The 27,614-nt window shown below is 36.9% G+C and overlaps 1 protein-coding gene across 11 annotated transcripts in view; it reads left to right on the top strand.

Annotated features, from left to right (window-relative positions):
• Positions 1-909: 909 nt before the first annotated feature.
• The window catches only part of ABCA13 (ATP binding cassette subfamily A member 13), a 189,818-nt gene continuing 163,113 nt past the window's right edge, over positions 910-27,614 (top strand). For 6 of the 11 annotated variants that reach the window (XM_072034938.1, XM_072034939.1, XM_072034943.1 and 3 more), the window contains exons 1-14: positions 911-1,169; positions 3,504-3,597; positions 5,277-5,400; positions 12,773-12,924; positions 13,828-13,856; positions 15,410-15,567; positions 17,840-17,955; positions 19,696-19,829; positions 21,830-21,994; positions 23,253-23,452; positions 25,438-25,565; positions 26,291-26,385; positions 26,628-26,804; positions 27,044-27,249. In XM_072034938.1, the coding sequence (XP_071891039.1) occupies positions 1,101-1,169; positions 3,504-3,597; positions 5,277-5,400; positions 12,773-12,924; positions 13,828-13,856; positions 15,410-15,567; positions 17,840-17,955; positions 19,696-19,829; positions 21,830-21,994; positions 23,253-23,452; positions 25,438-25,565; positions 26,291-26,385; positions 26,628-26,804; positions 27,044-27,249 (1,847 nt within the window). In that variant the 5' untranslated portion in view covers positions 911-1,100. Of the gene's footprint in view, positions 1,170-3,064; positions 3,156-3,503; positions 3,598-5,276; positions 5,401-12,772; positions 12,925-13,827; positions 13,857-15,409; positions 15,568-17,839; positions 17,956-19,695; positions 19,830-21,829; positions 21,995-23,252; positions 23,453-25,437; positions 25,566-26,290; positions 26,386-26,627; positions 26,805-27,043; positions 27,250-27,614 lie in introns of those variants that run through there. The other 5 variants (XR_011807700.1, XM_072034942.1, XM_072034941.1 and 2 more) reach the window with 3 other exon arrangements.

Raw genomic sequence — 27,614 nt, 5'->3', positions numbered from 1 at the left:
TCACTCTTTAACAAGGAAAAATAGCCATGAATGTTAAGATGTCTCTTTCATTCAATCATAATAAAATTTGCAGAAAGCGTAATGAAGCAATTTGCTTAGCGGTAAGAGAAAATACATAAAGCTTGTTCAGACACAGCACTGTCCTAATCAGCATGCATGTGCGATTCCTGGTTCAGATTTTGGGTTGCTTGAATCACCTAATATAGGACCTGTGCTATGTCTCTCCACTGACTGTAGAGAGAGCTTTTGGGGATCAGATTGTATCTCAGGCAGTTCGTTTGGGCAGAGCAAAACAGACAGAAGGTTTACTCTTCTGCTCAATGTGATATCCCCAATCCGTAGGGCAGTCATCCTCACCCCATGCTAATTAATGAACACAGTTTTCGGACTCTTCAGAATATTCCATTTTAAGTAAGTTATGTGTACTCAGAAAGGAAAAAAAGAAAAGGCAAACAAACACTCACCATAGGATAAAATTAAATATAGTCATATGATGATGTGACAGGACCACCACAATGCTAGATGTGTCCTTACAAGGATATTCTAGAATTAGACAGACATTTTTTAGGGCTATGTGGTTAGGCAGTGCACTTATTTTCCCACTTTTCTTTTTAGAATATGCATATGAAATGACATTAGTGCTACAGTGGCAGAAAGTCATTCAACTCTGGAAAAAGACAAAGGTGGTGTAAAAAATATCCCCCACAACCCTCTCCCCCTCCCTCCCCCTCTCCCCTTCCCCCCCCCCCCCCCCCCCCTTCCATTTGCATTCATTTTTTATTCCAGAAAAATAGAAACAAGTGCAGAATGTATGCTGTGGAGTTAAGCAGCCTGAAGGCATAGATATAAACCCATCCCCTCACTGTTCATTGCACTGAGAAGCTAGAGGAAAGATGAGATTCCTCAACAAATGCAAAACAAGAGGCAGAAACATAATCTCATCTTTTCTCAACAAGCAGGCAAATCTCTTGCACCTTCCCCCAGTGCTGGAATTACTCAGTTACCACGGAATTTGTTCAGAGTGCTTGGTGAGATGACTCTGAGCTAGGAAGTCCATAAGAAGCCACTCTCCAAGTAGATGAAGGAAAGAAAAAAGGAAAATGGGGCATGCAGTACACCAGTTCAAGGCTCTCTTTTGGAAGAATTGGCTCTGCCGTGTAAGGCAACCGGTGAGTTTTTGGAAATGATAAAAAAAGAATATTGTAAATCTTTTGACAGAAAGAGTGTATCCTAATTTTTCTGTTGGAAAGAGTGTATCTATCTATCTATCTATCTATCTATCTATCTTGGTTTTCCTTTCTCACTGCAGACTGTTAAAAGGTTGGCTGGCTGCTAGTGATTTCTGTTTTGCCGTCAGTCTCCTTGTTGTGGAAAACACAAGTATAGAACAATAGTGTGGTTTAACTCTAAAATAGCTGAATACAGCAATGCTTTGCAATTTTAAATTGATATGCATAATCTCATAAAAGTTTTTGAAGAGCCACAACTTATATTTCAATTATCACTAGATAACTACCAGTGCTTGTAGCAGTGATGAGGATGAAAATCAATTTCTTTCACATTACAGGTAATCAATGGTGATATAAGAAAGCTTGCATAATTGGGATCAAGTCTAGTTTTGGGGAATGCAGGCAGTGTATATTAAAATTACATATTCTTCTAAATTTCTTTTATTGTCCACTCTATAAAGCTTAATTTATCCTTTCAATTTGCAATATGCAGAGGAATATGGCAGCTACTTTAACAGCAGTAAAAATTAAAATAATATGAGATGCCATTGTTTGCTTTTTCTGTTTGCCTTTTTTTTTAAGATAGAAAGAAGAAAACTGTCAAATGAGATTTGTTCATTCTGTTAAATTAATATTTTTGTGAGAAAGAGATGTCACTGCAATTAATATTTTCTCATTGATTTCCCTTGTCCGTGGTGATCCGGATATTTGCAATGAGGCACGTTGGCTGCTTCACACAGGATTAATTCAATTAAATAAACATACAGCTTTTCATTTCAGAAATATTTCACTTTAAGTTGTGATTTAAAGAGATGACTTCATTTTCAAACAATGCTTTCTTAATATGAAAGACACTGGTTTTGGAAGTAATACTGTTGATTATATTTTTCACCATTCCCAAACAATTCTGAATTAAATAAAGTATGAATAGTTCCTCATACTTTAACGTGTATGCCTTAAGTGGCTTCTCAGTATCTCCTGTTCTCCTCCACAGTGATCTACTTCTCTTCTTGCTCTCTGTCTAGTTTTTCCTCAGGTATTTTTGAAGGAAAAAATCTTAATTCATGTAAACTTTAAGTTTGCGCTACTGGCAAACCTTTCCTGAATAGTGAGATGCAAAATTGCCCAAACCAGGAATTATAATGAATGACCTGCTTCAGTTCTGTATTATTGTGTAGGTGTATCTGCAGAAGGTGAGTGTCTTCTCATGGCTATCTGTTGATAGCTACAGCTAGAAGACAGGTGTGGTCTGTTGAAGAAACACGTCACGAGCGGCAGGTGGCTTTAGATGATAACACAGCATGAAAGGTGACAGGGCTGTAAAGAAACACAAGTGTTCTCTAAAGAGCAGGTGTTTTAACTGAAATGCAGGCAAGCATCTGCACCTTTTACTAACATGGTTCAAAGACAGTGGAGGTAATAGCTATATTTGGACTTCACTCAGAGTTTGAAGTTGCTGTGGTGTAAAACATACCTTCCATTTCTTAGGTTTTAGACACTGTAGCTTCTGAGCTCTGTATTTTGGAAGCTCAGGAGATGCATGCTACCAGGCAACTGTGTTACTGAATTTTTCTACCACTGTTCCCTAATTATTCTTTGTGTAGAATTAATTGCCATCTAAGTTTGCAGCTGAGATTGTATCGTAGCTAGCTTAAGGGTGAAATATGGCTCCTGAAGGTTCTTGTGGCCCTGGAAATGAAAAGATGGGGTAATGTGAGATATGGCTGTGGGCAGCCTCAGGCCTGTTAGCTGGGCCTGGAGTGCTTTGCTGCTGGGGACGATGAAGGCAGCTTTTTGAGAAGGATGACTACAGGTGAAAGAAAGGATGCAATGGTATCAGTCAGGGAGCCCAGGGGAGGATGAGAAGATGCACTGGTCACAGTACAGGACAGCAGGCACCAGGGAAGAGTGAGGAACTGCAGCAAGGTCCAACACAATGCTGAGTTCTCAAGTGGATCAGCTGGAGGAAAGCTGTAATCAAGTTGTCCCAGGCTTATTTTGTATTGATTAGAAGGAAACGTGTACAAACATTATCAACAGAAGAAGTGAAAACTGTTTTTGTACTCTGAAAGCAGCATATTTGGCAAAGTTATAAGTACTTTAAAAAAGTCTTAACTGCTAATTTGTTTTTAACAATTTTATTTTGCCATAAGTAGTTGTAGAGGGAATATTAATTAATTTATTTATTTGATTAAAAGATACAAATTTAACTGATTTGTTCTCTAGTTTTGTTTTTCTTTGTAGCACTAATGATGTTTTCATTTCCCTTTTCAGGTCCTGTCTCTTGCTGAAATACTCTGGCCTTGTGTGCTTTTCTTGGTACTGGCTGCAATCCGCTTTCAGGAACCCCCAAAATACAAGGAAAGCTGTATGTTTTATTTCACTTACACTCTCTTTTGTTGGCCTCCGCTTGAAGAAGTACTTAGGAATTATTAAAGATAAACTGTAATGGGGTGTGCTGGAGTGGTGTTGACTTAATTGTAGTGGAGTCAGTAGAAAGAACCTTAGAATGTGTTTAAGTTTTGTTCAGCTGTGGCTCCTCAGCAAACCATCAGATGGCTGAAAAAAGTATAGAGTTTAAGGTATGAATTTTCAGAACAGGTTTAGACAGCATCTTTGGAATAAGTTGAATTTCTTTGATTTTAGTTGTACTTACTTTTTTTTTTTCTTTTTTTTTTTTTTTCTTTCTTTCTATTGACAAGAAGTTCAGTTTAGATGACTGTCCCAGAGAGAGATAATTATGCAGTAGATGTCAACAGTTAGGCAAGATTAATCTTAACCCTACCCATTTCCTGGGAATTAGAATGAACACTTTTAAATTCTTCCAAGTTCTGTTTTTGCTTTTATCTTGTCAAGTGTTAACTTCATTCATAAAATAATAACTTAGGGTATTGTATTTTATTCAGTTTATTATTCTATTATTCACGGATGTCAGTACTTCTAATTAGTAGTTTTACAGGGAATGGCAGGCTGGGTTCCCAAATAGGGCAACTTCCCAGAATAACAAAGAAGTGAAGTAGCAGTTAAACCAGTAAGTGAAGAGACAACAAAAGATGATTGGCTATATTACTCACTGCACAAGAGCTTCAAGAACTTAAGATAGTCTGTATTTAAAGCAAGCGTGTAAGTCTTGGACCTCTCAGTTAACAAGTGAATTAGTTGTACATTCTACACAGGAGACTTTAGAATTAGTACTTTAAAGAAAGCTTGGCAAGGAAGCCAAGTGGGGCCCTTACCAAACATGGGGCAGCTTCTAGATCCTTCTCACAGAAACCACCCCTATGGCCCACTGCTGCCAAAACCTTGCCACGTAAACCCACTACAGAAATAGTACATGTTCTGTTTCAGTATAATGTTTATTCATTCTGCTTAATTCATCATTCTACTACACGAAATAACTTCTGTGAATTGCAATAGTGGCTTCTAATGTGTACTTTGTTGTCATAATTTTTGTAAGGGGCATACCATAATGCATCATTCTCATAGGGCCAAACAGGATGTGTATTTAGTTGGTTACTTGATAATGTACTTTAAGAGATAAGTGTTAACCAAGTAAGATATTACAAGGTTTGCAAATGTCAGTCTTTAACTTCCTTAGTAATCAGTCTGGTAAAACAATTGTAGATATGTAGAGTGAAACGTCTGGAGAGAATCTAGTGTGTGCTATATATGTTTACTTTAGAGTAGCTCTGGTCTGGATCCAAGTATGCAATGCATGCTAGGGGCCTGAGTGCATTAGGGGTACTCGTAGAGTACATCCTCCATATTGGGCTGACAGTCTAGCAAGCATATGTTGCAATGGTATTAATTCCATGAAAACAAACTTTCCAGAAACTGCTCCCTAATGTCTGGTTGTCATAGTCTGGCACGGGAGTTATCAGTTTTCTGTGGTGAATTAGTTGTGCTTAACAGAACACCTGCCACTGGTACAACTTTATTGTTCACAGGTGACAAAGCAACTTCCTAGAAGAAGAGAGCACAATGTTATGGTACAGGCTTTGTAACTGCAGTATCCTGGGTTTTAATTCTGCCACTGCTTGATTTTAGGTTACTTAGAAGCTCGAGATTTGCCAAGTCGGGGCCTTTATCCTTTCATGAGAACTCTTTTCTGTAATGTTGGCTCCAGATGTAGGAATACCAGTTACACAACACAGAAAAACAACCACTTACGGTAAGATGTACTAATTTATACAGTGCTTTAAGTGTCACAGTGCATCTTTCTCTACAACAAATGTTTGTATTTATGTATTTATTTTTTGGTAGAGAGGAAGAATAAGAGTTTTGTTACCACATGCTAAAAGTTTCCTTTAGTCTTGTTATGAATGGAAAAGGCATGGGGCTTTAGTCATGCCTATTTCTAATTTTCTTTGCTTTTCATGGGAATTTCTTGCTGTGATCAGACACTAAAAGCTATTTTGGAGAAAGCTGGGGGAAACCTTGTGATATTCTTGCCCTTCAGTGCTGCCACCCAAGACCATATTTTTATCCTTCATTGGAAAGGCTATTGTTATACAAAGGTGAGATTGACCAACAGAAAGTATATCATGTGGATTTATACTTTAGGAGCATACATGATGGGAGGTGTAAACATAGAAAAGCAAAACAATGATAGCTCTCAAGTAAGACACACAAAGAGCCAAAAGGAGTAGCAGAAGCTCTTTTAATTAAAAGAATGTGAAAAAGAAGACTGTAAGAGAGCCTTATCACGGGATCCCAGAATGCAGAAAGAGAAAAAAGTGAATGCGACTTTGAGCTTTCTTTAAGAAATGTAGTGCATCCATCAACACAAAGTGTTGAAAAAACTGAGATGCAAAGACTTTTATACAAGCTGACACCACGTGTGACTGAAGAATGTAGTCATAAGCAACCTTTCAAAATATATAATAATAAAGTCAAATTAAGGTAAGATAAACAGAATATTTGTGTATATATGTATTCTTCATTCTCAGAAAAACTGAGAATATCTACCAAAAAGATTTTTACAGGTTTGAGTCAACTAAGGGACTATGTGCATCATGGTTTTTATGGTTTATTATTGTAGAAGCTTATAGATAACTTTAGTTTTATAGACAGCAATAAATTCAGCTTGCAGCAAGTTGGAACACTTCAGTATCACAATAATTGGCCATAATGCTTGCTTTGATTAGCCTGTTCTAGTTATTTTTTATATGTAGAGAGGTATTGATTGAGCATAAGACCATGCAAAATAAATCTTGTTTATGCACAAACACTGCAAAACAGTAATTCATTAGTAGAATTGAAGTCATAACAATTTAAGCTGGAATCATTATTAGAACAGATCTATAATCACACAAAATATTTATATGTGATAATATCTGTTATTGTAGCAATATCTCTTAAAAAAAAAAAAAATCTAATGATAATTGTGTAGTTAAGATTGTTACATAACCACTTCATTTCTACCCCCTTCCTTGGGGGTTGTGCTTGCCCTTCCACTGCTGCTCTGGCTCATAAAGTCAATGGCTTCAATCTGGTGGCAGAGGCGTAGTTATTGCAGGTCATGATTTGGGGCATATTTGCTGGAGAAATGTGTAGTTGATGGCTTCTTTTATATGCCAAAGCGCACTTGAAGTCATATGCTTTTGTACCTTGTTCATTCATCACTGTTTTGCGGACCCATGTTACTTCTGAATTTATATGGTCCATCCAAATGTATACATTACCTCTTACATGTTAGATACTCATTCTTTTTTCTCGTTAGTCATGAAATTGGCTTTGTACAGCTATGGTTCTACATTTTTAACTGACCAATAGTAAGTTCTATATAGTCGTGGACTTGCCAGGGCTAGTTTGTGCCCAATCTCTTATCAAGCCATACCTTACTCCAGTACAGTGCATCCTGAGCCTACACTTCTTAAGGCCTCTATTATCACAGAGAGTCCGTGTTCCTCTGTGATGCTTTCCTATATTTGTCATAATTATCTTATGTATTAAATAGTCACATGTTACTCCTTTGTGTTTAAAACTGTCGTGCCATTATACATTGACAAGTGAAAGTAAAATAAATAGCTGTAGCCACTTGGCCAGAAAAAACAAAGCCACAGGCACACTTCAGGTTCAGACAAAATAAAAGTGACAAGCCTCTGTGCTGTGGCCTTGCAAACTCAGTACAAAGTGTGTTGTCTGTTACCTGCAGAGGCAGTATCATCTTACTGGGTTATAGGGTTACAAATAGCTCTTGACCTTTTTAAAAAAAAAATTAAATATTTCCTAAAAGGATATTTTTTATTTACATCACCACCCCAGTTGCTGTTTAAGTGTGTTAAACCTCTAGAAGCTATGAATTTTATTTACTGCTTTGCATGATTACTTACGCTGCTTTGACTGAACTGCCCAAATTATATTCCATTTCAAAAGGAAAGCAGGATGAAATTTCCTTGAGGCAGTCTTAGACCTACTTAGGGATGAGGAAAATTATCTGCTTTCATTTTCTTCAAGTGAAAAACAAAATGCATCCATGTATGTATATTTATACACTCAGTAGGCTACGTGAAGTAGCTTGTAGCCTAGGTCAGAAAAAGGGTAAAAAGGTAACATGAAGTTCATCCTGAGGTCAGTCTATTCCAGCAGGTCCATCAGTATAAATTAAATCAAGCTAGGGGCTGCTCTGGCTTATGCTGGCTGCCAACAGCCTTAGGAATGCAGATTGTCAGCTTGATCAGCCAAACATAACTGAATCCTACGCTGTCCCTGTGTTGAATGGACAGAAGGGGTGCTATAGGAACAGCAGTATCAAATATCTTCCCTTTGAGGATTTATGTCAAACCATGGCAGGTTCTCTACAGACATTTTCAGGGACAGTTTGCATCAACAATGTTGTGCTTATTAAGGGTAAATCAAAGACCATGTATAACTTGCACGGACACTTGACCCATTTATTTTCACAGTGTATACCACATTGTTGTTCACATTTTGAAATATAGTTACTTTTATCTTTTTAAATTAAATAATTAAAAAATCAACTAATAATAATAATAATAAAAAAAAAAACAAAAAAAACCACAAAACAACAACAACAAAACAGACAAACTAATCCTCTTACTTCTGCTGTAACCTCCACTATGAAAATCATAAACCACCCAAACAGCTGTCCAGGCCAATAGGCTCCATCAACAGGCTGTTGGTGAGATGAGCCAGGTGAAGGCTACGATCAACTCTGTAACTTTGATTTGCTGCAAAATCTACCCCCTTGACTTGGTTTTGGCTGGGATTGAGCTAATTTTCTTTGTAAAGAAACTCACATGATGCTATGTTTTGGATTCTTGATGACAGTAGGGGTGGTAACACGCTGATGGTTTAGTTGTCACAGAGCAGAGCTCACACAGAGCCAAGGCTTTTCCAGCTCCGGATGCTGCCCTGCCAGTGAGGAGGCTGGAGGTGCCCCAGGAGCTGGGAGGGGACACAGCCAAGACAGCTGGCCCAAGGGATGTCCCGCATAGTGTAGGGTCATGCTCAGCAATAACAGATGGGGGAAAGGAGGAGGAAGAGGGGGACATTCAGAGTGATAGTTTTTGTCTTCCCAAGGAACCATTACATGCTATGAACCGTGCTGTCCTGGACGTGGCTGAGCACCTGCCTGCAGATGGGAAGCAGAGAAAAAAATTCCTTGATTTGCTTTGTCTATGCATGTGGTTTTTGCTTTACCCAGTGAACTGTCCTCATCTCAACCCATATCTCACACTTTTACCTTTCCAGTTCTCTCCCCCATTCCACCTGGGGAGAGTGACTGTATGCCTCTAATACCATATTAAAAATAATTTAAAACTTAGCACAGATATTTAATATATAGAACCTCTGTGACATGTTTCATAAATTTGAACCTGAAAACTAAGATAATTCCTGTTGCCATTTCTACTTCCCAAGGAGGTTGAGCTCAACTTCAAGAGTGGCCAGAGAAATGGCTGTGGCAACGAGGACAAGAGGGGCACAAGTGGCAGCTGGCTGACATAATTCCTCTGGGAATGCCTGTAAAGCTAATAGCTCAGAAACAGTTTGCCTGAACTGCTGCTCTTGTGCTGCTGAGAGGCTTGTGTTTGGGAGAGGGGTGTTTGTGAGTATTTCTGGTTGCACTTGCTGCCTTCTCTTCTGTCATAGCTGGCCACCCCCACTGAACTTGCTGCCCTACCAAGTAAACAAGTTTTGAAGCTCTGAGATGAAGACCAGACAATATTTTCCCTTGCTCTGATTGAGAAGGGGTTGCTAAACAGACTGCTTATCTACTACATTTGCTACCTACCTGCTCTGAGAACTGCTTGCTGCTGTGCTCATGCGGTTTGAGGCCAGATGGTTTCTGTGATGGGATTACTTTTGAGAGATTTCAATAACAGAAATGATTAATGTTCACTCAGGTCAGCCTGTTCTATTAGATGTGCTTCTGCTATGTATTAAAGGTATCTGTAGCATAAAAAATAAGAAGCCAAGGTTGCTTTTTGGTTGTTCCCCTGCTCTTTATCAACCCAAGGTTTGTGGATCTGAGGTGCAACATAGCGATGGGTTTGGAGGAGAGGGTACTATTAATTCCTGCATCGCCATCATCAGTCCAGCCAGGCGTTGGCAAGAGGTCATCAGCACCATAAGCCTAGCTGTGTGCTCCCGTGTGAGTAAAGGTGACCTTTTCCCTGGGAACGTTGTTATATGCAGTGCCTCTGAAATAGGAAGGTTTGTATACAGGTAGCAAGGCTGCATCAAGCACCACAGGTTATTTGTGATACTGTCTTTATGTTCTGCTTCTCTGATCACTCATGATTATTTTAATTTGCCTTGTTTCATGAATTTAGGTGCCAATTTGGAGTTCAGTGAACATTTGGGAAACAAAATGTATGTAGAAAATCCTGTGGAAACTAATCTAGAGTATTATGTTGATGTGTTTTTTTTTTTTTTTTTTTTTTTTTAATTAATTTTTTTATTTTTTAAAGTTCTGACTGGTTTTGTTTTAACCGATGTTGTTACTCTGGTCAAGCATTAGACCCTTGTTCACGCTCAAAAGACACACTTTTTCAGTGTATCTGGTGTTGCTGTTCTTTTTCTTTTCCAAACATCGATGTTTCTAGCTCTCAGAAATTTCAGGCAGTAGGTGTATTGGTAATGCTGGAATATGTGGTAGTTTTCAAAAGCAATAGCTAAAGTGCAGCTATTAGTCACTCTGAAAGCCACCCTGTGAACAACAGAAACCTGATGTTTAAATCTCTTCTGGAAAGGTGGAAAAAAATGTGGCGAGAAATTGTTCTGTCTTTAATCCATGGAAGTTTGAAGTTGGTGAAAGATTTCTCTAAAATCTATCTGGCAGTCAGCCAAGCTGGTATCAAAATAAGCTTATCTGAAACAATAAAGAACTTATTGGAAGTTCTAAGATTATTTTTTTTCTCCTTGTCTGTTAGCCTAAAGTTGCAGACAACTCTGTAGATGTCAGAAAAAAATGAGGATCAGGGAGGGAGTGTAAGAGAAATGCACTGCTTCATCTGCCCATAATCTTGTGTCCGTTTTAACAGAACTTTTAGACCTTTCTGATGCAATTATGTACGGTTTTGGTTTAGTGACTTAATATCTAACTTAACTAATAAGGATGAAAACATTTTGGTAATATAGACTCAACAAAGATAGCAGATAACTATTACTAATGTTAAATAGTTTTCTTACAGTGTTTAATATTAATTCTTAACTGCAACCAGTTAGAGAATCAAATTATTTTCAGCTTAAAGGACACGAAGGTCATGTATTGGTGGATGGTCTCAAATCATCTGTCTCAGTCCAATAATGCTTTAGTCCGATAATGCTTTAATAATTTCCTGCTTCTAACAGAATCAAGAACCTAATGCTCTGGCAGTAGGTTATGTACAGTCTTTTCAAAGTAATTCAGAGTTTTAAAAAGCTTTTTGTATTTGGGTCCATCTGCTGTCCCTTGAGTCACAATGCTGAATTCTTTCAGTTTCCATGCTCTTGTATGCAGTCTAAGTCAAGCTTAGGACTCTGGCATGACCTCTTTCAGCATGTGTTTTCCTTTCACTGTTAACTGAAGTGTGCTTAGGGTTTGTGTAGCCTTATATGAGTTGAGATACCACTGCTACTGAAAGTTTGTATAATGTGTCAAAGAACTTGTCACTGGAAAAAAATGCACCTAGAAAATTGATAATAATTGGAAGAAAATTTGTTTCTAACCTAAATATTTTCCTTTTGAGGTGCTTGTTCATGGGACTTTCTATGTTGAAGTCCTGCTCAGTGAATATCATGGCATTGTAGGAATCAGCTGGAATCAATGAGACAGGATAAACTGCCTCAGCATAATTAGGGAATGGAATGGGAGAGCAGTGCCAGTTTGTAGTTTGTGAATTTCTGTCTCATTAGATACTTCTTTATCAATAGGTAAGAATTGTGCTGAAAACTATCATTCACATAGAAGTCTGACAAGAAAGGAATATGTCTTTACTATGCTTTTTAAGTGGTGCTTATGCAACAGTTAATTGTGCTTCTAATGAAAAACAGTGATATTTTTGCTACATGACTTCAACCTAATATAATTTGAACTATATTATATATTTGAATTATATTGTATTAAAATATAATATAATTTGTTTAAGATAAAACAGAATTTAACTGCCTGGTAACATATTAAAGATGTTTTCTCCATTGTTTGTGGTGTCTTGGGATAGTCTAAGTAATTTTAACTTGTAAATAGACATATAAAATATTTCTTGACTTCTCATTTCACCTTAAAATTAGTATTGTTAGAAATCTGCTATGTTACTGAGTAGCCACAAGATGGTAGTATTGGAGAGAGAGACAAATACGTACACTGGGTTTAGCTCTGAGAATCAGTGGAAAGCCAGTAGTGATAACACAACATCTTTATAAATTGTTGCATGCATTTGAAAACAAAAACAAACAAACAAACAACAAACCATAATATTCCAAGTACAAACTGCATAGATTTTCACGAAGAATGGTACCTTGAGGAGCACATCACCTAGAATTGATGTACAGCTGTTAGCATTGCTGCTTTTTGTTGTTGTTGTTGTTGTTAAGGTGGTAGAACTGTTATCAAATAAACTAACTAAAAGGGAAAGGTGCCAGCCTTGGTCAGAGCCCAGAGAGAGGGTTTATCCACATTCCATCTGGTAACGTTGACTTCCCTGTTTCTGGATAACAATTGCAATGTATTGCCTTAGATCCAATAGGACAACTCAAACTTCAAGGTACAGTATACATAAAGCATGACCTGGACTCATGATACACCAGGGGAGAAAACTTGAGTGCATTCAGAAATGTTAAAGACTTCTTTTGATGTTTCTGTTTGCTGCCAGAATTGGGTTCCTTCCGTAGGTGAGCTGCTCCAGCTCAGGGATTTTTCAGTGCCCCCTTTCCTGTGGTTTTGGCTCAGTAGTGCAACTTGCATGCTAATGAGCTAAACAAAATAAAAGTGGTTAAATGTATAATAGTTTTAAAAACAACAACAAATACACATTTGTCAGCTACTTGCTTCCAGATTGTAATGATGTCATCTGTCCCTTTCTTTTTCCATGGAAAAGCACTTCAGGTGTCCAAGATGGTCCAGAGAGCTTTGCAGGACCAGATCTAGCCTTCTTGAAAGAGATACAAGAACTTGCAAAGGGATTTGCTGAGACCACAGAGAAAGCTGTGGCTTTAGAAAAGCTATGGGAAGAAAACTCAAAGTTCTCAGGTATGTTGTGATCTTTAAAATAATGAATTGCTTTATATATCAGGTAATGATAACCATTCAATAAAGGAACATTTCTATCTTAAAAAATAAAATGAGAAAACTCAAATTTTTGGTGATCTGAAAAAAAAATAAATATCACTTTTATGATTACTATTACCATGGCTGTCATAATTCTCAGTTTTCTAAAACTGCACTTTTGTTTTACAACTTAATAGTTAACAAAGTACTGCATTGGGAAAGGTTTAAAGATAAGGATTAATAATTTGAATATATGGTTACTTATACTGACAGTTACTTTTGAATATATGCTAGACTTTACCGAGAGGGATCTGTTGATCTGGGAAATAACCTAGTCTTTCTTTCCAGGTATTTCTGTTGTACTACAAAGTATAGGGATAGAAAATATCACCAGCTCAAATGTGGTGACCTTCAGGTGAACAAAAGTACTAATGTACAAATGTACTCTTGTACTAAAAGAGTGAGACAGGAAACACCATGTTCTGATTTCTCCTTTCTGTTCCCATCCATCCTGCACATTCTTGCTGTAGCAGACCTATGCCTACACTTTCTGGCTCAGTTTTTGAGCAGAAAGGTAGAAGTAAAGCAGTTGTTTTCATGCCTGGTGATCTGGGGGCTAGTATGTTCTCCTGGAAGGTATTGTGATGATTTTGCCTTACTGAAAATTGAATGGTAAGCAATTTATTTTGTTTCTGTGATAATTGTAAAAATACCAGAAAGCAGAGAATTGTAGTAGATCACTGTCTTTCTAGTGTATTACTTGTTCCACACCTGTTTTCTCCTGTAGAAATGCACTTTGTTTACTACTTGCTATTTCTTATAATATGGAATTTTTCTGAAGCTAATAATGCCTTTGTGTAAAGGAAAAATATCTGATTTTTACAGGGCTCCATAACAGCACCACTTTTCTTACTGTAAGTATTTCTATATTTTATTTCTAAATTACAGTTCTTGATTTTGAAGCATCTTTATTGTAATAGAATTTTGTATCCTGTCAAGTTTTAGTAAAATACCTTTTTAAAAAATGGTATGCTTTTGAAAGGAAAAAAAATAATGTCTTGAATGCTTGATAAAAGTTCAATGATTTCTTGATTACCAGTTTAAGCAAGTCTAGGTTGTTTGTAGTGAAAATTCACAGGTACTTGAAGGCTAGTTATTTATTAGGACCAATTTAAAACACTATCTGCCAAACCTTGAGTATTTCTGTAAAATCATATTACAAAAAAATTTAGAAGGAACTCTCATATTAATGTTTTCTTATTATTGAAAAACAAACAAACCCCTTAGAAAAGGAATACAGTGAGATTTGAAAGATGAGGCTCTTGCTTGGACATTGCTTTGAATTTGGATTTATTATATGAATATGGCAAGCAGACTCTTTCACTTGGGAGTGAAGGAAGGCAGGTTTGTAAGATGTAGCATAACTCCTTCCAGAACTTTCTTGGCATAGTGTGTGACATGAGTTTGGGCTCTGTGTAGTCTTCCACTCTTGAAATCTCAACAGAAGGAGGGAGGCTGAATGGGCATGGTAGTGGATTTTCATTGCTGTCAGTTTTGTACGTTTCACAGAACAATAGTTTTGCTTTAAAATTATTGAAAAAATATTTTTCTCTATACTTCATTGATTACAACTTGCAACTTCATGAAACCTATATTTCCAGTTTATGTAACTTGAAATGAGATGGCATTTTCACAGTAACATTTATCAATTTCTCATGAGCTTCTTGATTAAAATTTAATCTGTTCTGGAATATAAAACAGAAGTTTTTTCAGTATTAAGAGTGTATTTAATTGAGAGTAGCCAATCATTATTAACAGCCTGTATATGCAAGCTTTTTGTAGAAGGCATGCTCATGCTAGTATTATCCAAAAGAGCCCTGATGAAACATTAACCTAGATAAATAAGGGCTGCATAATGAGCACTATGACAAATCCTATGTTTTACATACGCATCTGATAGCTTAGTCCTGTAAAAGATGTGATTTTAGCCAACAGTTCATCTTTCAAAAGCCATTTTCATAAAAATAATACTTGACATCTATCCCCCTGGTCTCCCTGGAGGAGATGTGAGGCGAGAATGGCAAATCCCTGGCAGGATGCTGGTCTTTACTCCCTAGACTTACAAAATTAATTGCCAGACTAAAGAGCTCTTTGTGTTAGAGGTCTCAAAGGTAACCATGCTTTTTGGGAGTGTGTAATGTCTCTCCTTACAATTCTGAGCAGAAAGAATATTTAACTCTTCTAGCTCAATTTTCCATCAGAGCAGAGAAATCTGTGAAACGAAACTGCTGTAAGTTCAAAGTACGACCAAAATGTGATGAATTAATGGAGCTAGAGGGTACATTTCCAACCTGAAAAATTGTTTGAAATAGTTTAAAATTAAAGAGTGCTGAGGAAATAACAGGTACTTGCTATTTTTTTCTGCTAATGGGAATGTCATGTGTAAATGTGTTTTCCTCCCATACAGATGGATTTGAATGAAGCTGAAGAAATGATTTCTAGAGTAGAAAACTTGTACAAACAACCTTCCTTCTGGAACCTTCTGCACTCGCTTCCTCACCTTGAATTGAACAATACGGAGGATGGGTTAGCTGCCATAGCACAGTTTCTAGAAGTTATTAAAAAGTAAGTACTCTTAAATGCTTAAAGTGCTCTGCTCTAATATTTTACCTGATATTCTCATTCTTTTCACAGGATATTTAATATCAGCATCCTTATAGGACAAGGAAGGTGGCATTTTTTTCTGTTGACTAGATACTGCTTTTATAAAGATGTGGTAGATTTCACCCATTCTGAGCCCTTCATAACTGTATTTCTTCTCTGTCCAGCTCAGCAGTGATTCTCTAGGAGTCTCAGGGAAGGAGATTCATAGTAGAAATGGCCTTAAACTTTGTCATGTATTTTGGGATTTTTCAAAAGATTGGTTACATATGAATATAAGAAAATCACAGTTTAGATTCTAATTAGCTTAATACCTTTGTAGCACTTAATATCAGGAAAATGAATCCATTTGGTTTCTGTCTCTTACTTCTCTTGAAAGAGATGAAGCAATAAGAAAAAACAAAACAACAACAACAACAAAAACTAACATAGGAATGTATTCTGAATGTGAAAGTTTCCTGCCTTAGGTGAAGGACAGCTAGATTTGGAGGAAGACATACGGTATCAAAAGCACAGAATACAAATACATCCACCTGGGATGGAGTTAGTTTTTTCGTAGCAGCTTATATGGTGCCGTAGTTTGCATTTGTGACTGGAGCAGTGCTGATAGCGTGCTAGTGTTTTGGCTATTGCTGAGCACTGCTGGCACAACCTCAAGACTTTTTTCCTTTTTTTCCCTCTCTGCCTTCCAGTAGATAGGCTAGGTGCAGGCAACAAGTTGAGAGGGCATACAGCTGGGAGAGCTGAGTAAAGATCCCAAAGGGATATATATTCCATACCATATAATGCTGTGCTCAGCAGTAAAGGCTGAGGGAAAGGAGGAAGCAGGGGATTTTTATGATTATGGCATTTGTTTTCCCAAATAACCGTTATGCATGCTGAGGCCCTACTTTCCAGGAAGTGGCTGGACATCTGCCTGCTGATGGGAAGTAGGGAATTATTTTCTTGTATTGCTTTGCTTGCATATTGCTTTTGCTTTGCCTATTAATCTGTCTCTATTTTGGTCCTTGAGTCTTCTTGCCTTCTTTGTATTTTCCCTGTCCCATGGGAGAGGGGAGTGAGCAAATGTGTGGGTGGTTGACTGCCATCTGGGTCAACCCACAAGTAATTAATGATGGGAGGAGACTTGGCTATTTATCTATTTATTTATTTAAAGTCTGGTGTCCTTCAGGGCTCTTCAGTTTTCTGTAAACCAATTTGGAAAGCAAACCATGAAAACCAATGCTCACCTCTTGACTGTCCTCAGATTTCTAACATACATTTCTAGGTAGAGGTCCTAGTTCAGGCAGAATTTAGCCAGCAGAAAGGATCCTAAATTTACGACTTCTCCCAGTTCCTGAGCAGTGCCATCTTTGCTGTCCTCTCAGAGGTACCTAGCCCACCATGAGAAAAAGAGACTACAAAAAGCAAAGCCAAGCCAAGGGTTTACAAAACAACAGCAACAAAACTTTTTTTTTTTTTTTTTTTTATGTCCCATGTTTTTTATGTCTCACAGTTGAGGGATAATTGATTGTCTGGTTGAACAATATGTTCTAGTCCAACACTTTTCACACCTATTCAGGTAACTTAAGTGATGTTGCATTTTGTTCTCATATTGTTGGATATACGTGACACTGAACCTGTTGACCAATTGTCTAATGAAGCTGGATTTTTATTTGCTTAATGTAGGAATATGCTATGGGAAATTAATAAGTTTGATTTAATCTTTAAGTAGTAAATTATAGCTGTGTTAATGTAGTTTGTTTCCTAGTAAAGTGAAAATTGGGAGTTGTAATTCAATAGATATTTTTATCAGTGTTACGTGATGTGTTTTGTTTAATTTGTTGCAAGAGTAAGTCTCCTGTTGCTTTAAATGTATTTTGCTTCTGCAGATTGAGTGGAATAAGCCAACATTTATTTTATTGTTCATCCTGTTGTCTTGCTGCAGGGATGACTAGAAGAATACTAGTACTGTTTTTGCTCTCTCGTTTTGGTTTCATTTTAACTCATATCTCCTACCCTGACTGTCCCTTCTCCCTGAGAACATTGGTGTATTATTTCATATCCTCAGTGAATATTGAGTAAAACTCTAATTGTAAAATCTCGCTTTTTCTATTTTATGAAAAAAATAACAAAAGATCAGTTTATTCATCAGTAACTATGTATTTTGATATTCAATTGTTTGAGCTTCATCTTATTCCACCAAGCCCTTTCAGTTCTCTGTGTATGGAGAGCTTGATTTTTGTTTTATTTTCAGTACCTTAGCATCACTGAAGGATTTAGATGTGATGCCATTGGGCCAGAGTTTCTATGAAGTTGTGAAAATCGCACTGAATTTAACTGCTGAATTGGTACAGGATAGGAGCTTGGAAGGTAAGGAATTTGCTTTAGATTATTATTATATATATTTTTTTTACATACCTTGTAAGCATGTTGCACATACATGATAGCAGTAACTTTCTGAATTCCTGCTAAATTCCCAATGTAAATGATCCAAGAATTGAATGATGTCACTCATGTCTTTGACTTTTTTTTTTTTTTAACAATAATAACTGGATTTCATCAGAGTATCACAACTGCATGGCCTAATGTATCATGTTTAGAATGATCTTTCAGTGGTGAATTTTAGAGAGACTAAATCACTACAAAGTGATATCAAATCTTCCATTTGATAGAAAGATATGCTTTTGTTTCGGACATGCATGTTATATGTTATGTCAGTCTTACTTTAACCTTTATTCTTCTGTTATCACAAATTCTAGTCTTATCTGGAGGGCTACATTTTCACCATCTGCTGCTTGGTTGTGGGAGATGTGTTTAACTGGAGAAGGTAGACTGGGCACAGGACAACTCAAGATTAAGGTCAGGAACAGGTTTCATTGGCAAATTGCCTGGAGATGTACAATTAGATTCTATGTGCAGCTGCTGGTTCTGCATGGAAAGTCAGGCCAAGAAATGTATGTGGTCTAAATCCCTCTCCCACTGTCAAAAACAAGACTGAAATGATAGAAATGTAATATGTTTGAGCCCCTGTACAGAGGGTGGACTTTAATTCCCTGGGCCTGACCTCAGGTCACTGCTATTTGTTCTTTTGTGTTCTTTATAGCCAGCTATTCAAAAGAGAAATGAGTGACAGGTGGCCTTATAGTATAGTTTATGTGTTTCTGGCTGGCATTTTTGACTTGCTAGTTGCCTTGCAGCTATGGCAAATGTTAGGAAGCTGGAAAAGCTGAGGCCTCGTACATATATTTTCGTTCATTTAGTGTTACAGGCTTATAAACTCAAAAGAAGTGTTGCGTACAATATGCTCATGTCACCAAATATTCAGATATTTATGACAAATTAGGATTTAGTTTAAAAATAGAGAATACAGAAAGTTTGATGCCAGGAAGCTGATTTCTGGTGCAATTAATAGGTGTGGTGACAGCAAAGTAGGCAGACCACAGCGTGCTATCTAATTCTTATCACAGTGGTATTTTGTAGTGATGTGGATTTCTCTGAGAGCTAGACAAGGCGTGTGAGCTGGGTATATACTGTATCATTAACCCTTTGTCTTCACTGGTACTGCTTTAAAGCTAGCTAGAACAAAAGCAATGTAAATTGACTTGGTTTCCTGCATGCCTCTTACTGCAGTGGAGGTATGACATACCCTCCCTCAGAAAGCTCTCTGATATGTTTCACCAGGTACAGAAGTTGTATCTTTATGTAAATCTGTTTGCAGAGTGCAGCTGGTATTCTTCTAGTGCCCTCCCTGTCAGCAATAAATCATTTTCAGCCCATATATACACACGTTTGCACAAATGCATGCATAACTGGATGCACAGTTCAGACTGGCACAATGCTGCATCTGCTTGCAGTCACTGTGCAAGGCGTCTCATGATGATCCTATCAACGACTGGTGAAATACCATCAGATTAGCTGACCTTGCCATGCTACTAATGAAACCAGGGAATTTATCCTAGTGGAACAGGTCTTCAGGTGCATTATTTTCTTCAAAAAGCTGGAAATGTTGTATTTGGGTCTCATCAAGTCTGAATCATCAGGAAACAATGCAAAAAAAAAAAAAAAAGTAGGAATGCTGTAAACAAATTTTATTTTATATTTTTCTTTCAGGTTTTCAGTATAATATTTCTCTAGGGGCTGTTTTGTGGAATCCACGTGCTGTCAGAGCAGAACTTGAATCTAGGTTTGGTTTTGATGATCTCCATGTTAAGAAACTTCTAAGTTATACAGCACAATTAACAAAGGTATACTACTTGAAAATTTCACTGTCGCTTTTTCCTCTGTTTTTGTTTCCTGAAGGAAATCCCTGAAGGGATTTTTAATGCCTTTATAGGAGCTATAATCATATTTTATAAAGTTAGACAGAAGCAGCATTTCATCTTTCAGAAGGTAAAAAACTTGGATGAATGTTTCCAGCTGTGTCTTGAAATTGAATACAAACTTTGTAAGCTTTGTTCAGCAGGTATTTGCACCATTATACATGACTCACTAATAGCATTACTAATCACTTGAAGCAATCTATAACTAAGGAAGTCCTTTTTCATATCAAGAATTAAATAATTCAAACAAAAGATTTTATTCAATAATATTCATGTTAGATTTTGCATGGCCCCACAAGAGAATTGTGTTCTCTTGTAGAAGCTGTAGTGAGAATTAAAATGGATGCCTTTTTTACTTTGACCTTATGGGAAATAATCACTTCTCTTAGCCTGTTTTGAAAGAAATCTGTAGGTTACAAAAAAAAAAAAAAAAGAAATTATAGATGTAAAGAATAAATACTGTTTTTACTGAAAGTACAGGGGAAGTAAATTCTGTGTTTTGCTCCATTAAATTTTTAAAATAAAGCGTAGATTTGAAGTTGCCTGGATTCTTTTGACAAGTAGCATTTTTCATCTGGTTTGATGGACAAAGAAAACCTCTCTCTTCTGTGCCTAAATAAAGATACATCAGCAGTTTTTTCTTCTTAGTTGTACAGTCTTGACATGAATATACTTGATTGATGAGTAGTCTCAGTGGGGCTATTCAAATATATGAGCAGTATGTCTAACTTTGAAGAAAATATTTCTTCTCAGTGAAAGTTTTTTTAATGTTTTTACTAGACCAAAATGACCTCCTCTGATATTCTAGTTTGAGCTGCAGAACACTTGAAACATCTCTTGAATTTCTACTGAAGTCTAGTCTTTGACATGCTGGTAATTTTCAGAAGTCCTTTCTTTTGCTAGATATGGTCCGGAGCTCTTCTTGAGAAGAGATTATTATAAGAATGGATGATTTACACACATGGGTAAATTATATTAGCAAACAAAAACCATCAAACCCCTTTTGAATGGCCTTTTAATGAAATATAATTGATGGCCAGTGTGACCAACTGAACAGAATATTTGACAGAATATTTGTTAGCTATTTATAGATTAAGCTTAATAGTTTCATATTGTGTGCTTATAGTAGGACACTGAAGACCTTCAAAGAGTATGAAGTATGGAAACATGGTCAATGTCTGTTCTGAGCACTTCAATTCTCTATCTGATGCCCAAGCTGGTGTGGTGTCAAAACATCTGCAAAACTTTCAATACATTTCCTAGTCACAGTTGCAAGGGGTTTGGATGGGAAATACCTCAGAAAGACACTATTAGGGACGTTTAAGATGTACTAAGTGATTTTTACAAGCTTTGATAAAATTTATATGATCTGTAAAAATAAATCTTTCAACATGGAATTTAGAAGTCAGTCTATGAGGAAAAAAAATGTCCTCTTGTCCGCACTGCTGAAAAGTGCCACCTTCAATTTAAAATTGGTCTACTGTATATATAATCATTGGTTGAGATGTATCACTGTACTGATTGCTTTATACAGCAGTTGTATTTATACTTGTGAAGTGGCTTCTACATAATTGTTCCAGTGCAAAATACTAGTGTAGTTGGATTGTATAATTGCAAGCTATTTCAGTGTCAACCTGGAAATTAATGTAAAATAACATCACTGATGTAGCTACAGGACAAAAATTCCTTGTGTAGACAAATCTCATTACTCCACCTGGTGTAGAAGTATGAACCCTAACGGAGCCACACTGTTATTTTGCACAATGCTCTGCATGTGCAGTACCCGAGAACACTAGGCTGGATTAACTGGACTTTGTTGTCACTGAAGGAGGCTATGTGATTTTCTTTTTAATCAGTAAATTGATATCAGAGATAACACTCAGCAACTCTCTGACATACTCATCAACTTCTTGTGTCCCTGCCAGATTCCCACAGGAGAGACACTGGACCAGTTTGTGTGTTCTGCTCTGTCCAGTGTGCCAGGGGATGAAGCTGACAAAGAGAATAATGAAGAAAGATGTATTTCCACATGGCATGAGACCAAACTGTATCTTGTCCATTCTGTCAGCAAGCTCAAACTCTATGCACAGGTACATTTTAACGAGTTATTTGATTAAATTCCTAATTTTTGCATGCAGGCTGTCAACAGTGACTCAGTTAAAAGATCTGAGATAGGTATGAAATATTATTGCCATGATTTTTTTCATCTGACTAATAAGAGAAAGTAATCTTATAAGAATTGTTAGAGTGGAAGTATAATCTATCACCATGTGTCTACTTAATCATATTTTTCTCATTAACTCAAACACGGATTTGAAATGTAATAGGGAACATGGTGAAATAGACTGCACTGCAGAGGTCTGACAGAAAGAAAACCCTTTTTCTGTCTCAGTTGGGCCTGAATTTGAGACAAAACTGAAAGGAGACTATGGTATATTGTTCATTTATTAATTCTCCTCCACCAGCTTAGGCAATAGTGGCTGAAGTGTGTTGAGAGGGATAAGAGAATCTCCAGGGTAACATTTTAAAATTCTGCTCTGGCAAAACAGCTTGTCATGCAGTTTCTATGATGACATGTAGTTGCGTGGAGAATAGGATAAACAAGCCACATCTTCTTAAGGAGAACACTTACCTAGCAGACTTAACACTAGTGTGTGTGTGTGTGTGTGTGTGTGTGTTTAACATTAAAAAAAATGTTAAACTGTATATTGTCTGCTCTGAAGATTTTTGCAGTATGATCTAGAGTAAGCATGTAAAACTCAGTTATTTTCTTAAAAATGTAGTTGTCAGTTTCTCTCTTGATTAGTTTTACTGATCTGTGATGTCTTGAAGTCACCATTTAATGTGTTTGCCAAAAGTAATGACCATTTTGGCCACAGGTAAATCCAGTAATAATATCAGGCATGGTTTTAAAACTGTTTGGAAGGATGTAATTGAAGCTGCTAGTCACTGGGAATTCCCTTGGTAAGCTGGATGCCTTTTATAGTGAAAATCTGTTATAACCACTATATAACTTAGAAGGCATAATGGGGAGAAAATAAGGGCAGTCTGAGGGTTTTGACATGTCATATTCTAGGCTACACAATGGGAGCATGCAGGCTCCTTCTCCGTCTCTTTGTGTAATGGGACCCCCAAAATGTTGAAGCTGCCTTTTTTATTAAAAAAACATACAAACAAACCAACAGACAAGAAACAAAAAATAAAGACAAATCAGGAGAAAAAAAAAAAAAACAAACAGCAAAAATGACAACAATGGAAAACCTCAAAAAGCAAAGTCTATGTATTGTCTAAATAAGAAAGTTTTGATTCTCTAACACGGTTCATTCTGTTCTTCCTTCAATCTGCTAGGTATTAGAGCAATGGTTCAGCAGCAACCACTCTCAGAAACTACTTTCAGAACTTGAAAGAATCATAGTTGATGTATTGTCTCAGCTTCTAAATGACAGGGAAGCCAGAAACATTGTCTCAGGGATAAATACCCTGATCAAGCAATGGAATGAGAAATCAGAAGCCTATTTTTCAGAAGAATATAGCCCATCTCATGATCTGTAAGTTTATACACATCTTTCAATGTTCACGTTAATTTCAATATTTATTTTCACATTGCTTTTAAACTTGATCTGATTTTTGGCTGTTAAGTGATTTTATTTTTTTATTCTTTAATTCAAAACTTCTTATGCAGTCAAATAGCTCTTATAAATCATACAGATTCTGAAGAAGAAATTTAATTCATGATCCTGAGTGTGCCTTTTTAAAGGTTCAGTAGAGGACCTGAGTACATCATCAGGACAGAAACTGGCAGCTGTGTATAATTAAGCATTTTGGACTATGACCTGAATTCTTTGCCTTGTTTTACTAATTCCCACAAATAGTTGCTGTGACTCATTAATGCTTCCCATGAAAGTATGCTATAATATCAATCTACTAATGCACAGCAAGTCCAGTGCCTCTGAAATGTATTTGATTTCTGCTGTAGGGCTCACACATGTTAGTTTTTGCAGGAGATCTTGAAAAGAAACCTATTATGGAGAACAGAATTATAATGTAATGCTATGTGTGTTCCCTGTTTGACTTGTTATTGCTTAATGCAAACGCAAGTAGTTAATAAGATATGGCTATACGTTCTGTGCTTATGCAGAATAATTAGTTTTGCTAACACAGCCCAAATCATCCCATAAAAAAGGGTGCTTTTTTTTTTTTTTGAAAAAAAAAAAAGATAGTTGATCACTAATTAGTAGTAATCTATTTTCTTGCAACCCTGAATACACTTTCAATCCTCATTTCAGGATGAGTGCAAATATAAGCTTGTAAATACTGACTGTGCTTTAATTGCAGGTATTCTGATTAATAGAATATATTTTAAAATGAAATCAAGGTGTTTGTTCTGGGTGATTCTTGCAAAATAAAGTAGTTAGGAACTCTGTTTACTTATTTTTAAAATCATACTTGTAATATATGTCTGGAATGGTTACTACACAGGACTTAAAAGTAGTAGATATAGAGAGCTAATAAATATCTGTTAAAGTTGACAGAGCCGTATGAAGGCCTATGGTGTACAGGAATGCACCCTTCTGTCTTTCTAAATGAATGTGAGATGACTTGCGTCACTTCTGGGAGCTGGACTTGATCCTTGTGGATTCCTTCCAGTTCAGGCTGTTTTGTGATTATAATGTGGGGCTCGGTATGACATAGCTCGTAATAGCTCTGCTTGTTCATGGAAGAATGATACATGCTTTACAAATCAGCACTTGAGGATAACTCTGAAGGATGTGAGGAGCTCGAATTAGCACACCCACAAGTGGGAAATGATCAGGCAACCTTTGGCTCTGTATTTGTTATTGTTTTAATTAACTTGAAAAATGACTGTGTCCACTTTATCATTTCCAAACAAACCTATTTGAACAGAAAAATAGAAAAAATGTGGGATTTATAAACAGAAATACAACTCCTGTGTGGTTAACCTCACAGCCTCTGGTGGAATAGCAGCCAGTGCCTCCATTTCACAGCTTTGTGTTTAGAAGCATTTTTTTTTTTTTTAAGTACAATAAATGTCTTGATAGAAAATCAACTTTTTCTGTGGGAAACTTCTCTATGTTTTGCTGAAAAAGGAAGGAAAGGAGTAAATCTTTCATAGCATTAGCATTTTCAGCCTTTAGGGAAATTAGTTTGGAAAAAGTAGACTTGTCCATGAAAACAAGTTGAACTTCTCATGTGGGAGACTGATCAGTGACTGCTCAAAGTCAAAATGGTTCTTTAGTTTTTGCTCTTTTCTTGTTCCAAGGCTTTTGTAAAATCCATTAATCCTTTATCTTCTGTTAAGAGAGAGACTACAGTCAAACTGTTCAATAGTTTAGTAGGGTCTTGGAATTTAAATTATTTTTATAAAAGGACACTACTATACCGCTGCTCTGTAAGAAAATGCAGAGAAGGTGATAGAGTGACTGCACAAAAAAAAAAGCCATAATTTTTCAGCAGCTTTACCTTTTTGTTTGTAGTACACAACATTTCTGTGCTTTGTTTCTTTCATTTACAGAATCCTATATCTGAAGAGAATGCAGGCTGTGCTACAGGCAGTGCCTCAGCCGCATGTTATGAAGAGATTGCTTCTGGTAGACAGAGCTATAAGGAATGTAATAATGCAATATTTAAACTTCACTGAAGGTAAAGCTAAGTGGTGATTACTTGTCTGTAGCACTGTCCAAAGGCAGTTATTGCAGGCATCCTGTGCGTGCGTGAGCAAGGACATTTGCACCAATAGCTAGAGCAGGGTTGCAGCCTCGTATGTCCAGGTGCCAGCAACTGGGGAGGGGGCAACTGGGGTCCAGTGGCAGCTGCTGGACAGACTGAGTGCCTGAGGGCTGGAAGGATCCACCTTGTGCACATGAACATGTTTATTCGCCCTAACAGACATGCACCCTGTTGGGCTACTAGATTTAGCAGCCCCTAACGTTAGCTAGCAACATTTCTGGTGTAGTCTTTTATTTGAGAAGGGTGAAGTTACAGTATTGCTTGGGTTCTTAAGGAATTACGCAACTTCTCTGTATTTTTGAAAGAATTTCTGGCTAAATCAGCTATTACAGATGGGGAGTGTCCAATGTTATTTACAGCATTTATAGCTAGACACCTGCATAAGACCTTATTTTCCTCTCATAAAAATAATTAAAGCTTGCTGAAGTCGCTAGAGCTACTCTGGTATAGCTGTGAAAGAGGACGGTCATATTTTGCTGATGTAAGAGTACCAGTGTAACATGGAACCTTTGTCTCTAACTGCTGTCCTTCAAACCACATTGTGCATAGTTTCCTTTCCCAGAAGGATGCTTCCAGCCCCTGAATTACTCTGTAGGTTAAATATTTTCTGTATGTGGTGGTGGGGAACTGTCTTACAGAAGCATTATTTATCTTGGAAAAATTGATTCCCTTTGCCCAAAGAGGTGGATTAATTCATCTAGACATCAGAAAGCTATTTGTGGAGCTAAAACAGGTATGTTGTTATTTAATATTTGCATACTAGTTTGCATAAAGCTGCACAGACTTAATTTGGAAGTGGAAAATACTGGCTAAGAGTATTTAATGTTTTATTTAGCAGCATTTTGGTCCAATTTACTTTTTTTTTTTTTTTAAAATCTTCTGACATTCATGAGAATTAATGCAGAGTGTGAATTAAATCTGTTACTTTATCCTCACATTCGTTTTTAAAGAGACAGTGTATTCACTACTTTTTAGATGTTGATGAGCAACACTTCCTATGTATGCGATGATGTGCTTACAATGTTTGAGAAGGCCCTGCAGCTTTCACCAGGCTCTGATATCGTTGATGTTTTAGTCATACATGTGTGTCCTGGCAATGACTCAGAGGTGGATTTCATGCTAAGCAACCAGGTCCAGTCGCTAAAGGAAGCTGTAAGTATTTCTGAATTCGTTTAAAGCTTGCAGTGCCTTACTATATTGCTATCACAAAACGAAATATATTAACAGGGGCTGTAGCTTACTGCTTAGGGTTTGCTATTAATAAGTGATTGGTAACTAATTATTTAAACTGATTAGAATGTACCTGGGGGAAAATCTAAGAACCAGGGCCAAAATCTCAGGAGTGCTTACCTTTTATTGGTTTTAAACAATTGTTCTTCTTACTGTGAAAGGTCCTGCTTCTGCAGAAAGTAACTCATGGACAACAGAGCCTGCCAGATTCAATAATGGATGATTATTTGGGATGGCAAGAAATAGAAGAGCGGTTAGCTGAAAGTTACCATTATTACTGTGTAATTAATCAGTTGCTGAGCACAGAAGCACCATCTGAAGAGGATGTCCATTTCAGCTCTTGTCAGCAGCAGCTGTTCTTCTCACTGTATGTATTTTGTATGTGTTTGAATACATAAAGGTCCTGACTCTCTTCTTGCTGTTGCCAGCCTGGAGTAGGTATCATGATGAGTAAGTGAATAGATAAAAAGTTTCAAGTCCTGCTTTCTGAATTTGATTACCACCCAAAATAAACCATTTTCTCTAGCAGAAACAGGAAAGTAGAAGAAGATTTGTACTAGTATTCTTTTGGAGAAGGGTTTCAAAATAGGCTGAGGATAGGCAAGTATCTAGGATTCTAAAAGCTTCTTCTCCCTTTATCTTTTTACATCTAAGTATTTTCTACTACTTCTCCACTGTCTTCCTTTTGCATACTTCTCTGGCCCTGTGTTGCTCGGGACTCTTGGAAACCTG

This window comes from Anas platyrhynchos, chromosome 2, assembly GCF_047663525.1.
Source record: "Anas platyrhynchos isolate ZD024472 breed Pekin duck chromosome 2, IASCAAS_PekinDuck_T2T, whole genome shotgun sequence".
NCBI classification, from domain to species: domain Eukaryota; kingdom Metazoa; phylum Chordata; class Aves; order Anseriformes; family Anatidae; genus Anas; species Anas platyrhynchos.
This window is presented reverse-complemented; position numbering and strand designations above follow the sequence as displayed.